At 45.3% G+C, this 15693-nt stretch overlaps 1 protein-coding gene across 2 annotated transcripts in view; it reads right to left on the bottom strand.

Moving 5' to 3' along the window:
• REV3L (REV3 like, DNA directed polymerase zeta catalytic subunit) overlaps positions 1-15693 on the bottom strand; it is a 1049196-nt gene that overhangs the window by 313251 nt on the left and 720252 nt on the right. For both annotated transcript variants that reach the window (XM_086927335.1, XM_086927334.1), the window contains exon 21: positions 8289-8407. In XM_086927335.1, coding sequence (XP_086783461.1) covers positions 8289-8407 — 119 coding nt within the window. The remainder of the gene's footprint in view (positions 1-8288; positions 8408-15693) is intronic.

Raw genomic sequence — 15693 nt, 5'->3', positions numbered from 1 at the left:
CGTTTTGGGTCCAGACGGTGGAGCCTCTCTTCCTCTTTCGCTGGATGCGGAGGCGGAAAGAAGGTGGGCAAGGTGATGGACTGCCCGATGTGGGAGGCTGTGTCTACCTTGGGCAGGAAAGAGGGTCGCGTCCACAACAGAACTTTGTCCGGATGGACAGAAAGGAAGGGAGGTTTAGAAGAAAGAGGTGATGGCAACTAGGAATGCAGTCTTCAGAGTAAGGAGACGAAGAGGACAGTTATGAAGTGGCTCGAAAGGAGCGCACATCAGATAGGTCAGAACAAGGTTCAAGTCCCACTGAGGCATCACGAAAGGAACAGGAGGAAACATATGAGTGATGCCCTTCAAAAACCTATTTACAACTGGGGACTTGAACAAAGAGGGCTGATCAGGGAGCCGTAAGAAGGCGGAAATAGCATAATGGTAGCCCTTGATAGTGCCCAGAGCAGAGCCCTGCTGGGCAAGAGAGAGAGAGAAGAAAGAGGAGAACCTCTGAAAGAGAGGCAGAAAGGGGATCCACAGCCTTTGCTGTGCACCATGCCACAAATTTGTTCCACCTGCAAGCGTATACCGATTTTGTGGAGGGACGCCTGGCTGCCAGAATCACATTACAGACTTCAGAAGGCAGGTCAAATGGCCTCAACTGCAGTCGCTCAATCTCCACGCATGTAAGTGGACACTGGACAGGTTCGGGTGGAGGACCGTACCCTGCTGCTGCGACAGTAGGTCCTCCTGAAGAGGCAGACGAATCGGGGGACCAACAGACATGCTGAGTAGCTCGAGATACCAGTATCTTCATGCCCAGTCCGGAGCCACAAGGATAACTTGGGCCCGGTCGCGTCTTATCTTCTTCAGCACTCTGGGCAGAAGTGGTATAGGCGGAAAGGTGTACAACAGACCGCAGCTCCACTCACGACGAAAAGCTTCTCTGAGCGAGTGGCACCTTGGAAATTCCAACGCGCAGAACTGATGACATTGCGCGTTCTCTTCTGTGGCGAATAGATCTAACCAAGGCTCTCCTCACTGCTGAAAGAGGACTTGCGCCACGTCCGAGTTCAGACGCCATTCGTGATCCATCATGCACCGACGGCAGAGTTTGTCGCCCTGGCGTTCAGGGAACCTGCCAGGTGTTGCACCACCGGGGTCACGCCATGATGTTCCAGCCATTGCCAGAGGGGGAGAGCCTCCTGGCATAGGGTCCTTTCACCCCACCCCGCCCTGTTTGTTGCAGTACCACATGGCGGTGGTGTTGTCCGTGGACACCTGCACTACACTCCCCCGGACAGAGGGGAGGAATGCCTTCAGAGCAAGCCGGATCGCCCGCAGCTCCAGAAGGTTGATGTGGAGCCGGGACTCCGCCGGAGACCAGAGGCCTCTGATCTCTGCCTCTCCCATGTGGCGCCCCCAGCCCTGGAGGGACGCGCCCGTCACATCTACGTGCTCCGGTTGGGGTAGGGAGAGGGATCTGCCGCTGACCCAATCGCGGTCCGTGAGCCACCACTGCAACTGTCTTGCAGTGCTGTCCGAGATCAAGACATGGTCGGACAAGTTGCCCTGATGCTGGGCCCACTGAAACTTCAGGTCCCACTGCAGAGCCCGCATCCGCCACCGGGCGTGATGCACCAGAAGGATGCAGGAGGCCATCAGCCCCAGAAGCCGCAGCGTCAACCTGACCTAGACTCGGGATAACGGCTGAAAGATCGGAATCAGAGCCTGAATATCCCGAACCCGCTGTTCGGGAGGATAAACCCGAAACTGCGCCGAGTCTAGAACCGCTCCGATGAAGAGAAGCTTCTGAGAGGGGTACACAGGTGTGACTTCGGCACATCGATGAAGAACCCCAGCAGGTGCAGGAGGTCGGCCGTAGTCTGGATGTGGCTGACGACTGTCTGGGGCGAGCCCGCTTTCAACAACCAGTCGTCGAGGTAGGGGAAGACTGAAACCCCTAACCTGCGCAGATGAGATGCGACCACCGCCATCACTTTCGGGAACACCCGTGGGGCGCTGGTAAGGCCGAAGAGGAGCACAGTAAACTGAAAGTGCTTGTGGCCTACCGTGAACCGCAGGTAACGCCGGTGCGCCGGCAGGACGGGGTTGTGAAAATAAGCGTCCTGCAAGTCCAACGCTACCATCCAGTCTCCCGGGTCCAGGGCAGCTAAGACCTGAGCCAAAGTCAGCATCTTGAACTTCTCCTTCCGGAGGAAGCCGTTGATGTTCCGCAGGTCCAAGATAGGGCGTAGGCCCCCTTTGCCCTTTTTGGGAACCAGAAAGTAGTGGCAGTAACAACCACACCATACTTCTGGCCCAGGAACGCGCTGGATGGCCCCCTTGGCCAAGAGGGCCGTAACTTCCTCTCGCATTAGACTCAAGTGATCCCCCGGCACGCGGTGGTACTGCGGTGGCATGGTTGGAGCGGTCGCCTCGAAGGGGAGGGAGTAGCCCCTTCGGACGATTTGCAGCACCTACCTGTCCGATTTGAGGCTGCGTCAGTGGAGGAGGTGATGGCGAACCCTGCCCCCCACTGGCGTCACATGGGCTTGAAATATCGGACTAGGAGGGTTTCAAGGCGGATGCTGCAGGGGTAGGTGTGGACTGACCTTGCCGTTGTCCCTGACCGCCGCCACGGCGGTTACCACGTCCGTCACCGCACTGGATGTTAGTCTGCGGGCCGTGGCTGGCAGGACGTGTGGGGGCGCCCCTTCCTTGGCCACGAAAGGAGCGAAAGGCAACAGTTTGCTGGCGCGGGGCCGAAAGGCCCAAGGACTTGGCCGTAGCCCTGGAGTCCTTAAAGCGTTCAAGCGCACTGTCTGCCTTGTCGCCAAAGAGGCGACGGCCATCAAATGGCATGTCCATAAGGGTGTTTGGGACATCAGACGAAAAGTTGGCGGACCTCAGCCAGGCGTGGAGACTAATCGCCACCGTCGTTGCCATCGCCCTGCCCAGCTAGTCCGTGGTATCCAGCCCACACCGGATGGAATACCGTGCCGCATCTCCACCCTCCACAAGGGCTTGGGTGAGTTTAGTCCGGACTCCCTCCGGACATTGTAGCAGCACGTCCGCGACCGTGTCCCACAGAGAGTGGGTGTAACGGCCCAAGAGACACGTGGTGTTGACTGACCACAACCCCAAACTAAGTGAGGAGAACATCTTTTTACCATACTGTTCGTATCTCTTAGATTTCCGATCAGGGGAGCTGTCGGGAATGCGGTCTGGGAGTTAGAGGCCTGGATGACCAGGCTCTTGGCGGTGGGGTGGGTGGACAGGAAGCAAGGGTCGCCCGGAGCCGGGCGGTGGCGCCTGGCCACGTTCCTATCTACAGGCGGACGTGTAGCGAGCTTGGACCAAGTGCCCAGAAGAACGTCTGACAAGGCATCATTAAATGGCAGCAGAGGCTCAGCCGAGCTTGCCTGCGGTTTAAGGACCTCAGTGAGGAGGTTAGTCCACACGGCCCCGACTGGGAGCTCAAGGCCCAAGGCCTTGGCAGCCTGCGTCAGCACCACACTATAGCCACGGTTGGAGGGGAGACAAAACCAGTGTTGGGCGAAGTGTCCAGACCACTGGCCTCTCCTAGTTCACCTGCCCAGTCCTGAGAAGACTGGCACTCACGTGCCAGAGGGTCCTCGGACCCCTCCCAATCCTCCTCGCCACCCATCTCCTGAGTACTCAGTTTCAAAGGATGGGGCTGGGTCGTAGAAGTAGAAATCTCCAAGTGGCGTCAAATATGGTGCCGAGCTGCGCCGCTCCGACGCCGGACCCGAATCGAGGGTAGGACCGGGGACGGCTTTGTCCTGGGACGGCGCCGGGGACGACACCCTGGGGGCCGGCGCCGGCGTGGTCGTGAGGTCGACCAGCGACGACCCGGATTCGACGGGGCCCTACGCATCGGGACCGAAGTCGCCAACGGCGCCGGGGCCGAAGCATCCGGCCCGCTTGGGGACCCAGTCGGGGCCGCTTAGCCCGAAGGCGCCGCAGAACCCGACGGAGGAGTGAGTGACCCCATGGCCATGAGGAAGGCCTTGATCTTCTCTGGCGTCACGTTCTGCCCGGCGGGTATGGAGCAGGCCGCGACGCCTGCGTCTCCGGCGGAGCCGCGGGGGCGCTGTCGACCGAACCTTCGACCGCGTCACGCGAGCGTCGGGGGGAGCAGAAGAGCGATGTCGCCTCTTCGACTTCTTGTGCCTCTTACCTGAGGACTTCGAGCCCGAAGACTGATGACGACTCCCGGAACGATAGTGGTGACTCCGGCCCCGCGACCGGTCCCTTGACCTCCTTCCGGGCCGGGACCTCAAGCGGCATGGGGCTGACTGCCGGAGCTCGAGTCGCTTGCGGGACCGCTCCCGTCTAGCTTTGCGAGTCAGGGACCGGTAGTCGGAGCACGACTTGTCGTCGTGGTCGGGGCCCAGACAGTGAAGGCACTGGCGATGGGGGTCGGTAACTGACTTCAGTCGGCTACAATCGACGCTGGGTTTGAACCCGGGCATCCCTACCGGCACCGTCTGAGTTGAGAGACTTCGAAAGATGATCAAAAAGGATCGAAAAAGTTAGTCAAAAATTGACTAAGGGTACAACTTTTTCCGGATCGGCGCTTGCTGGTGCGGAAAAAAGAAGAACTGACGTCAGCGCGCGAGGGCGGCGTCTAAGTACTCCGGCGATGTCATCCTGGCGCCAACGACGCCGACGACTGACGCAGAGCCGCAGACAATGCCTACCAACGCCTAAGGGTACTGCTACGCAAAAGTTCCCGGATCCAGTCTGACGCCTGGGGATATTCTAAGGTAAGGAATCTAATACTAACCTGTTTCTTTCAGATTGGCATTTCTCTGAGATTCGCTGATGTAGTAGCCCTTCACTGGTAGAGTGGGTTGATGCCCTTAAGAATTTAATTTTTGGTGAAGCATAGCAGTACTCACGTTTAAATTAACTGCTTATAAATGGCCTTACAATATTCGGGCCAGCAAGACTGAAGAACAACTGGTGGTCAAACCAAACGTCTCGAGCTGTCTCAAGGTGGAAACAAAGTTCTCCTACCATTTAGTCAGTGGCGTCACTCATCTTTTTATAATGGATGAGGTAGCTTAGAAAGGGATGAAAAAGAGATGTTTAAGATGAAACTGAATATGCCATTGGCAAAAGATGGTTTCATGCTCATGACTACTGTAAATGGAAAGGAAAATGATATCTGTAGCGTCGTTATGTTTATGGTAGACGTGATAGATCAGGTTAAGTGTCACACTGAGCAAGGAATCATGATTCAGACGGCAGGGTAATCAAAAATGTCAAAACTAGATCTAGATTTCAACAAGGGACCATCAAAGGAATTGAAAATAAAGTTCTGCAGACCTTTCAAAAATGTACATTGACTGGAGAAGCAAAGCAAGGAACCTTGCTCTTGCAAATAGATGTAAATTAACATAACTCTTATATGGTCCAAGCTTAATTAAGGAAGTGCTGAGTCGAGAGAAATGACAAATTGTATTAGAGAAGTGAGAGCAGCCACCAACTGGTGTGTGGTGTTATCTGCACACCATTTGGTAAAGGCACCCATAGCTCCCACTACCAACCTTGGAGGACCTTAATGCTACAAGAACGTTCTGCAAGTTATCGGATGCTAAAGAATAAAAGACTAGAGTCTTTATTTTAATCTCAACACAAGTAAAACTCACAGGTTTGGGTAAGAGACCGACACTATCTGCTGGAAGCATGTCTTCCACCATGCAAAGAAGACAGAGGTTCCATGCAGAACTTGAGAAAGCTTGGAAACCACAGACCTGTTAGAAACTAAGATGAAACCTTAAGTATCATCCTGTCTGATCTTTTCATGATTAAAGTAATCAGAGTGACTGCTCAATGGAGCTCAAACGTCCAATACATGGGAAGATGGTCAAGAAGATGTAGTAAACTGACCAACATCTGGAACTTCACATCCTTCACATTTTGAAGATTTGTTGGAAAACACGCAGGTGGAATGCCCACTTGTGGTTTATCAATACTCTTGTAGACTCTTTTTGTTCATATGTAACAGGGCAACAGTACTGTCACTCAGTATCTGAACTTGGGCTCCTGCCACCACAAAAAGGGAAAACCCTCAGAGCTAAGATTATAAACTTTGGTTCCAGGTCTCCAGCACATACCACTAAAGAGTCTCACATGGACATGTGCTCAGCGTACCAGGAATAGGAAACAACATCAGGTCCAGCAACCTTGTCACCCAGCAGGATGTCAAAGAAATTTGGAGCAATCTGTGCAACCTTCTGCTGGACATTTGGTCTCGTTTTCAAATTAGGAAAGGATACTTCCTACATCGTGCACAACATTGCTACAAATAAACTGCAACTGATACATCAGTAACAGTGATGTCTGCTCATTGCTGAAGGGGAATCGGAACCCTTATTACATGTGACTGTAGAGTCTGTGGGTGCATCAGTACTACCTATAGAGATCTTGGCCAATCAGTCTCCTGATAGGGCTATATTTTTATTCCTATCAGTGGAGGTAGGCCACCATACAGCCTCACACCTAGATAACAAATCTCAGATCAGAAGGCAACCTTCATTCACTCCAGAAGGGAATTCACACCATTTCTCTTATGTGTACAAAACGAAATTTGTTTTCACCAAGATATTCCTACAGATGGAGTAGGCTCCAATCAAGTCATGAGCAGCATTGAATGGTTCGGCATTATCTCCCACCAACTCATTGAACTTTTTGAAAAAAATTCTAAAAGCAGTTTTAGGATGGTTGAAGTGGAGGATAATAATACCAGTTGTTGGTGTTAAATTGCTGCAGAGTGGGTTGTTGGCATATGTCAAACAAATGGTCGGCTGTTTCCACAGAATGTATATGGGCCTCACCAGAGGTCAGACTGTAAGCATGCACCACAACTCTAGTCTGCTTGAGACTATGTAACACATTTCCGCCTTCTCACCAAAGTAGAGGGGTCTATCAAAAGGCATGTACCAAAGACTAGCCGGGACATCTATGGAAAAGTCAGTGAAGTGCATCCAGACATGTTGCCATAATGCTACACTAAATCCAATGAATTGCACAACCACATCTATTGTGAGAATGCCTGTGCACATGGACAAGCAAGAATGTGGGACTGCCACAGTGGGAAGAGGATTCGGATCCCAAAGGGCTTCTAAGGGTACACAGTGCAAAAATGAATAAATACACCAGAAATCAAGAAAAAACTGAAATCAAGGGAGCTCCAGATCCCAGCATCCACAATGCACTGATAAAAAAGAAACATGTCACCATACCTGGACCTGGTGGTGCCTTTGAGGGCCTATTTTGTCACTTCTGGCAGTACCATCAGTACTGGTAAATCAGAATGACAAATAATCTATATCCAGGATGAAGTCTGGACAAGGATTCATGGTGAGGAATCTGTGGGAATGAGTATCCTTTACAAACTGAACAGAGCATAGACAGCGTTAGGAGAACCTGTTCCATCTTTGATGCTTTTGCCATTACTATATCAGGAAATCCGTGGTTATGAGTATAACCTAAATGGTTAAGCTTTATGCAGCTATCTCCTATGTGAGTCAGTTCATTCAGAGGTTAAATCAATCAGAGACAAAAAATTGTCAAAGGCAATTCTTTAGGAACAGTGATCATATTTAGGCACTCAGGACTAGGGCTCAAGTAAATGTTAAAATACTAGTCAAAGAAACTTATACTGACTTGCTATATAACGAGATGCAATGCAAAAGGAACAATATAGTCACTATTATAAAATACATAGGAAGCAAAATCAATAGAGAACATAATCTTTATTTCTTCTCATAGAAGAACAGGCTGTTTACACTTGGATGCTCATTAGAAGAGAACAGTGCAAAAAACGGAATCAAGTTTGTACAAAGTTCATGAATAGGCAATTGTGCGCAAGGAAGCAGGAGATCATAATATTCTCGAGATATGGGGGTACACAATATCGCACTAGTTATGCATTTTGAATAAAGTGGGAACCGAAAACTCTTTTATCTGCCTTTTGTGTCCAAGTTAAGGGGATGAAAAAGAATCAATGTATGACAGAAACCACCCATCCCGCACCTCCTACAAGCCAATCTACCATGATCACCACAGTTTGCAGCATGCATTTAAACCAATTTCTAATATATAAAGGTTTCCAGACTGCGTTAATTAATACGTAAAGCTCAGACTGACCAAACAACAAATCAAAAATGTGTAGATGACTTCACAATCCTGCCATTACATTTAATAAACAAAACATGCATTTGTTAACTGTCCTGTAAAAAATGAAGACATTTCCCCATTGTGAAAAGTACCTGTGGAGGTCGGTCTGGTTATCAAACCAATCAGACAACACCCGAAGTGTAAAGAGGGGAAACCTCTGATGTAGAACATGAAAGGCCACATTTTCAAAAGTATAGTTGGTCAGAGCAACCTAAGGAAATTTAAGAACAAAGTTTAAAAACATTTTAAAAGACAGGACATGTCAAGTACTATTGTTAGCAGGTACAACACAATCATTTTAGCTGATGAGATATGTGAAGTCTACATGAACATATACAGAGCACACAATGGTTCCTGCAGAAACTATGTTATGGGAAAAATCATTAGAAAGCAAATAATCATTAAAAAAAGCAACAGGCATGGGCAATAATGATCTTCAAAAATCAAAAGTGAAGACACAAATGAACTTGGGTATGTCGCACAGAAGAGAAATAAAAATAAAATTTGCACAAGTGGAAGACTCTGTGGCTTGATAATCATGTATTAATATCAAGTTGAAGTCCGAAGCATACTGGAAAGCAGACAACACTCACTGGTACAATCACAGCAACAAGTTGGCACAGCCCAGCCGAGCCCAGCAGAAGCTTTAAAACACAACTGTTGCAACTCTACAATGATGGCACATTTTCAGAATCTAAACTGGGCCAAACAGCTAAAACCCTTTTTTTTAGGCATTACCATTCTTAAAAATGTTATCTTGCCAAGCATACAATAAGTACCTTACAACAATTTGACAATAAAAGAGAGACAGTGTATTCTTTGACAAATGGCTTAAGTATATTAGACAAGCAGCTAAAGGGGGTAACATTGTGATTTTGATAATTAGAACCTGGAAGCCTTAAGAGAACTATCATGGAAAAACGATTATGGAATCAGTAAAGTACAAACATATAATGTGATTCAAATGGTAGCCTTGAAGCTTTTGAAAAAATACTTAGACAAAGGTATACTTGACCAAGAAGAATTCAGATATTTGGATGTGAAAAATACAATCACACCGATGATCTACTTCTTGCCTATAATTCATAAAAAACAAGACTAGAATGTCGGAATGTATTGATATTTTCTTGGCGCCTTTAGTGTTGAACTTAGCATCTTATATTAAAGATTCAAAAGATATATTGTAGAATCTACAGAATATTCCTTGGAGTGAAACCCTTTGATTGGTTACTATGGACGTAAAGAGCCTTGATACAGGCATCAGACATAAAGATGGCCTACATGCTCTAAAATATTTCATTGGTATGAAATATTCAAGTTTTTAGAGCCATACCCAGAGTTTGCACTCAATCACCATCAAATTTGCGGGACCGCAATTGGTGCTAGGTTTGCTCCCTCTAATGCCAACCTATTTATGGGTTGGTATGAGGGGAACATGCATGAAATGAGTGAGCCCATGAGGGGAATCAACACGTGGTTCTATTGGTCTGATACACAGATTGATTGTATGGGAAGGCTCTGAAGAACAATTAGTAGCCAATCACTGATTTCTGAATACGAATTAAGTGAATGTAGAGCTAACCCCAGAATATAGTCAATCAAATATAACATTCTAAGACTTGGAACTATATGTTAAGAGTAATACTTTACATTCATATCGTAAAAGTTTGGCTAGCAACAGCATTTTGCATTATAGGGCAGAGCATCCCAAGAATCAGAAACTGAATATTCAGTTTGGTGAACTAGTTAGACATAGGAGAAATTGCTCTAGCATGGATGGCTATGTGTTGGAAGAACAGAAGGCTGTGGAGAGGTTGAGAGCAAGAGGATAACCCCCTAAAATGTTGACAGAATCTGTTAGGAGAGTTTGAGGTACCTCACGGAAGGTGATTCTCAAAAAAATCAGAAAAACAGCAACAGTCTATTAGGTTAGTGACACATTGCTGTGCAGAAAATGAGAAGATTTACAACATACTCAATAAACAATGGGATGTACTAAAGACAGACCAGGATCTTCTTTAGAAAGGCTGAAACACAAAGATTGTATGTCATATTGACCCACACAGATTTGTCCCCAAAAAAGTAGGGATTGGATAAAGGTGAAACCTAAGGGATGCCTACGATGCTAAGGTTGTGTATGTTGTCAATTTATTCAGGATAAAAGGTGTGAGTTTGAGAATTATGACAAAAGCAAAAAATTTAAGATTAGAACTTTTATGAACTGCAACACAATTTTTTTTTACCTATATGATCATTTGTTTATGTAATAAACAATATGTTGGTTCAATGATTCGACCCCTAAAAGGAAGGAATAAGGAGCATATAAACGCAATCTGGAAATGTGATGAGCGGTCTCCACTTGGAAAACATTTCCGAGAGACTCACATGGAAAGAGATATTTTGAAGTTCTCATTATTGGCATAGATCATATTAAAACTCACCACAGAGGTGGCGATTGGACACAGCGTCCTTGCTTCAAAGAGACATGGTGGATAGAAACACTACAAATTGTTGAAATGGGGTTGAATGTGGACCGAGAACTTCACACTACTCCTTGGGTAAATGTTTATTACACTAAAAGCTTTTTTCTCTTTGAGGTTTTCTTTTCTTTCTGTGTTCAGTTTTTTTCTCTGTCCATATTGATATGAGTAGAATATTTTCTACTTGGTATGCATGACTGAAATTGTTATAAATTTGGATCACGCTAACAGTTTTTAACTTGGCATGGAAGACTGGAACAGTACTAGGTGAGACCATAAGGAGGTGAAACCGGTTATCTTGAGGAAACATCAGACATACATTGATATATGAATGAAGGCAAGACTTTTTTAGCCCCAAGCAGGACTGTCTTGGGAGGATTTATTTACGATATGTAGGGATTGATGGTTGCATGTATGTTAGGTTCTGGATTAGGGCTTTGAATGAAGAGTCAATATAGTATGTTATAGTTGGAGGATGAGTGGCTAAGAAAGGTAATAGTGGGGAGAAACGATTTTATTTTATGTGATAACAAAGAGGTATGGGTTGGTTGTTTTGAACTCATGGTAAAGATCAAAACTGCTTGATGGTATGAAGATGGTTAGGGCAATGTTTGGATGTAGAGTCATGTACATTGTAATATATGGAGTTTGGTTCTCGGCGGCTCTAAGCTAGATGTATTAGAAAATTGTAGTTTTGGTAAATATAAATCAAAAGTATATTTGGCTTATGGAGAATATTTTGATGGTGTATCTTTACTAAAAGTTAGGACAGGGACCCTTGAATGTGCTGTAATTATAGTTGAGGGAAACCTGTTCATTTGACATAATATGTTTTGAACTTATGGGAATAATAACACTTAAGTGGTACGAAGTCAGTGAGCACGATGGTTCCGGTGTAGTGGTGAGTAAATTATAGTATGTGGAACATGAAGAGGTGTGAATTGGTTGTATGAAAACAATATTAACAGCATTACTTATTTGGTGGTTGTGGATGGTTAGTGTAACGTTCTCGCGTAGTGTTGTGTTAACTATAGTTTGTGGAGTTCGGTACCTGATGGCTACCAGTGTGATGCATCAGCTTTTTGTTTACATTTTTCTAGAATTTTATGGATAATAACACTAAGAGAGGATTTGGTAAGTGTAAAATCATTCCACATGGGGATTTCACAGAAGCTGTGAGGTTGAGGCATGCAGAGACTTGGATGAATAGTAGGAAAGGGGGAATGCTTAGGTCTAATGAAAGCGGTTATATTCCGTATCAGATATTGGAAATATCCTTTTAGTTACAATCTGAAAAGAAGCAATTAGTCAATGATTGGTGGTTGAGATTCAAAATGTGAACACTTAAATGGGCAAACATGTGGTGTTCTGTGAAGTGAATGTCAAGAGGGTTAGTGTAACGGTTTGGGCATAGTGTAGGGTAAACTATAGTTTGTGGAGTTTGGTCCAACATGGCTACCAGTGCTATGAACGAGCTTTTTATTTTGATGTTATAATTATATATTTTTATTTATAGGTAATAATACTTACTAAATGCGTATTTGTTATGTGTATATTATTCCACCTGGGGATTTCACTCAAGTTATGAGGGTGAAGTGCGCTGAGACTTGGATGTGTAATAGTAAAGAGAGGAATGAGTAGGTCTAATGAAGGCAGTGTTATTCATTCTCAGATTTTGGAACTATCCATTCAGTTAAAATTTGAAAAGAACCAATTAGTAGTTGATTGGTGGTTGAGACTCAAAATTTGACTATATAAAATGGTTGAACATGTGGGGATTTGGCGTATGCGATTGAACATGAAGAGCGGCAACGTGAAACGACAGGTATGTTTGGGATGATAGATTAAGTGAAATCTGACATGTAAATTTGTTTTGCAACATTGCATTTTACAATAACGGGGCGGTATTCTTTTGCAAGAACCATGGTTAGGTTTTGAAACAAAAAACAATAAGAAGGGAGCTTGTGACATTTTTAAATTTTTAGTTGAAGCTAGGATTGAGGTCTGTAAATGAGGTGGGACCATAGAAGAGTGCAATTAGAGGACAATGAGTAGTTTAAAATATTTGAGTAGGTAGATAGTGTTACAATGTATCCTGGAAGTGCGAGTACTGATTAAAAGAAATTGATTACTGAGAGAAGTCAGGGTTGTGATATTTTAACAATAAAAACATGTGCAGTGGATTGGAGTAGAGGGGTTACTTTGAGGGCTATAATCCAAAGCAGTTTGGAGGTAGGTGGTAGCATGCAGACAGAAACGTACGAGCTGGGGAAAATTGATATATTCCACTGAAATGCAGGTGTTAATATGAAGGTATGAGCTGATGGAAATTGGTGACTACATTTCAAAATGTAAACGAGAAAAGACATTGTGTGAAACTTTCTGTTCAGATAGTTCTCCCTTTTTTCTTGTACAATACGACTAACACAGCAGGACATCATTTCTGAGATATCTGAATTATCTGATATAGGGATACAACATATATTTTCTCTGTGCTATTAATTGCACTAGATGGTAAGTGAGGGGGATTTCCTTAAGAAAAAGTATTTACATTGATGTACACTATATGAGAATGGAATGCTCCCAGTGAATACAATTGTAAGGTTAAAACTAAACCATGTTAGTGGGATGCTTAGAATTGACCTACATTTTAGGTCTGTTGAGCGGGAAATACTTGGCTTTAGTGAAAACCAGTGGGGACTTTCTAATTTTGGTGATAGTAGTTGTAGAATGCTGCAAATCTAATTTATTTTAACTTTTCTTTTCAGAATTCACATATTTCTCTTTATTTTAGAAGTTGAGGAACATAAGGTATTTCGGTGAATCAGGATGTCTAACGATATAGAATGAATGTAGATAAGATGGGTGTTTCAAGGTTTTTTTCATGCCACTATTGAAACGTGAGAGGAGACAGGCTACTAATTAATAGAGATTTTGGTTTTTCTTTTCTTTTAATAAATTCCTTAGGAAACCATTACACTTGGGAAAGGGATTACGTCACAATTTCATGAGTATTAATCTCATGAGAACGTTGTCAGTTTGACGTTACTAGGTGAGTATAATTTTAATTAAAAGCCAAAATCTCCAAGTCTGCACATAAGCGGGTTCACATTTGCATTGCATAAATCATTTCTCTAGTGCTATAAAGACCTGTTCGCTCATCTCAAATCTCATTCTTTATAGAGGTAAGCCTAAATGCACTACATATGTTCCACATAATCACATTTGTATTTATGCTAAATTCCCACTCCTGTGATTATACATTTTCATAGTGCACCAGATACTAAATGTTTCCATCATAGGTTCACTAGAATTATCTTGACGGCAATCGCAGTCTTTAACTGATGTAGTATGATTCAAAATGGCTTTGCTTTTGTAATTTCAGCCCTGAAGAAGTGGCATATAAACGCCACAAAACATGTGCTTGGTGTAAATATCCTATATTCAAGCCTAACGCATTTGTAATTAGATATTTTTGACAACTATAATTACGCACTGTTGAATAACCTTTTGAGATTGTGTATTGTTAAGATAACAATGGTTATTGGTTTGGTAGAAAGACTGAACATCCTATGCTCAAGAATAACTCATCTGTTATTTGCTTTTTTACAACTGTATACTCATGCGCTATTGAATAACCTTTATGAGATTATGTATTGTTTGGGATGATAATAGTTTTTTTATTTGGCAGAATGCCTTAAATAAATCTGACTGAAAATTGATGTACCATCTTTGTATTCATGCAGTGGTTAATCTTTGATTCTAGTAGCTCAAAATCTTATGAACCTTCCATTGCTGCTTCTTTCGATGCCATCATGTGCCCTGTTTCACGGGAGGCGTGGGCAGCTGGCAAAGAAGGTGATCGCAAATTAGCGATGCCCCACATCCAGTTTGCCAATCCTCCACCATCCATACCAGCAGCTGCAGACCACAACCTCACATCTGGTCCTAAGCACCCAGACACCTCAGAAGGCGAGTCCGCTGAGGGATCCTGGCAACCTCGCATCCTGGCCTGAGTGCCCACTGACACCTTAGAAGGACAGTGCAGCCGGCCTTGGGGCTGCAGCTGATGGCTGGGGTCTAGAGCTGGAAAAGGCTCACCCTAACGCTTGGGTGCTCGCGGGCCCATGGGCTTGCCATGTGCTGGTGTAACCTGCCTGGAGAGGAATTCCTCCGGCCTGCCTGCTTTGTCCAGTGAGGCCGGGCCCTGACTGCACAGTATCTACCTGCTCCCTGTACTGGTGGTTGCCCGCACTGTGATGCCACCCTCAGCGGGGTCCTGGTGCCAGCACGGTCATGGTGGAGGCTTGCCGTGTGCTGGTGTGACCTGCCTGGAGAGGAATTCCTCCAGCCTGTCTGCTTTGCCCAGTGAGTCCGGGCCCTGACTGCACAGTATCTACCTGCTCCCTGTACTGGTGGTTGCCCGCACTGTGATGCCACCCTCAGCGGGGTCCCGGTGCCAGCACGGTCATGGTAGAGGCTGCGTGTGTCCCCACAGTATGCGCTGCAGGACACAAGTGCTGCTGGGGTAGGCAACCGATCCTCTCACCATCTGTCCCGATTGTGCTCGGGGAGGTAGTGCCCGAGACCTGGCCTGTACTGCTTGTTTCGTTTTAGACAATCTGACATTTAAACAAAAAAAAGGAAGCTCAAACATTTGTTCACCCCTGCAGGTATATGTTTCACCTGAAAATGTGATTGCGCAAGATTCATGCACATCATCTCCTACCTCTAAACCCTCTCAATATTTCTGCCATCTCCCACCCCTATCCAAAACTTTATCCTACTTCTAAGAGCATCCCACTGCTTTATATATTATTTTTTCTCTGACGCTACACAAGTCCTTCTCTGCCCTCTAGGACCCTATGGCCAGAGGCATTGGCTGTCGTCAGTGTCGAGCAATGTATAATTTCCCCACCACTAAGCTGAATCAGCTTAATATTCATTCAGCATGGGTAAATTCCTAATCATCTAGAATATGAAGGATTGCCATCTTAGGTGATTTTTTTGGGCAAGG

This window comes from Lissotriton vulgaris, chromosome 6 (assembly GCF_964263255.1).
Source record: "Lissotriton vulgaris chromosome 6, aLisVul1.2, whole genome shotgun sequence".
Lineage (NCBI taxonomy): Eukaryota > Metazoa > Chordata > Amphibia > Caudata > Salamandridae > Lissotriton > Lissotriton vulgaris.
Note: the sequence above shows the minus strand (reverse complement) of the source record. Positions and strands in the feature narration are given on the sequence as shown.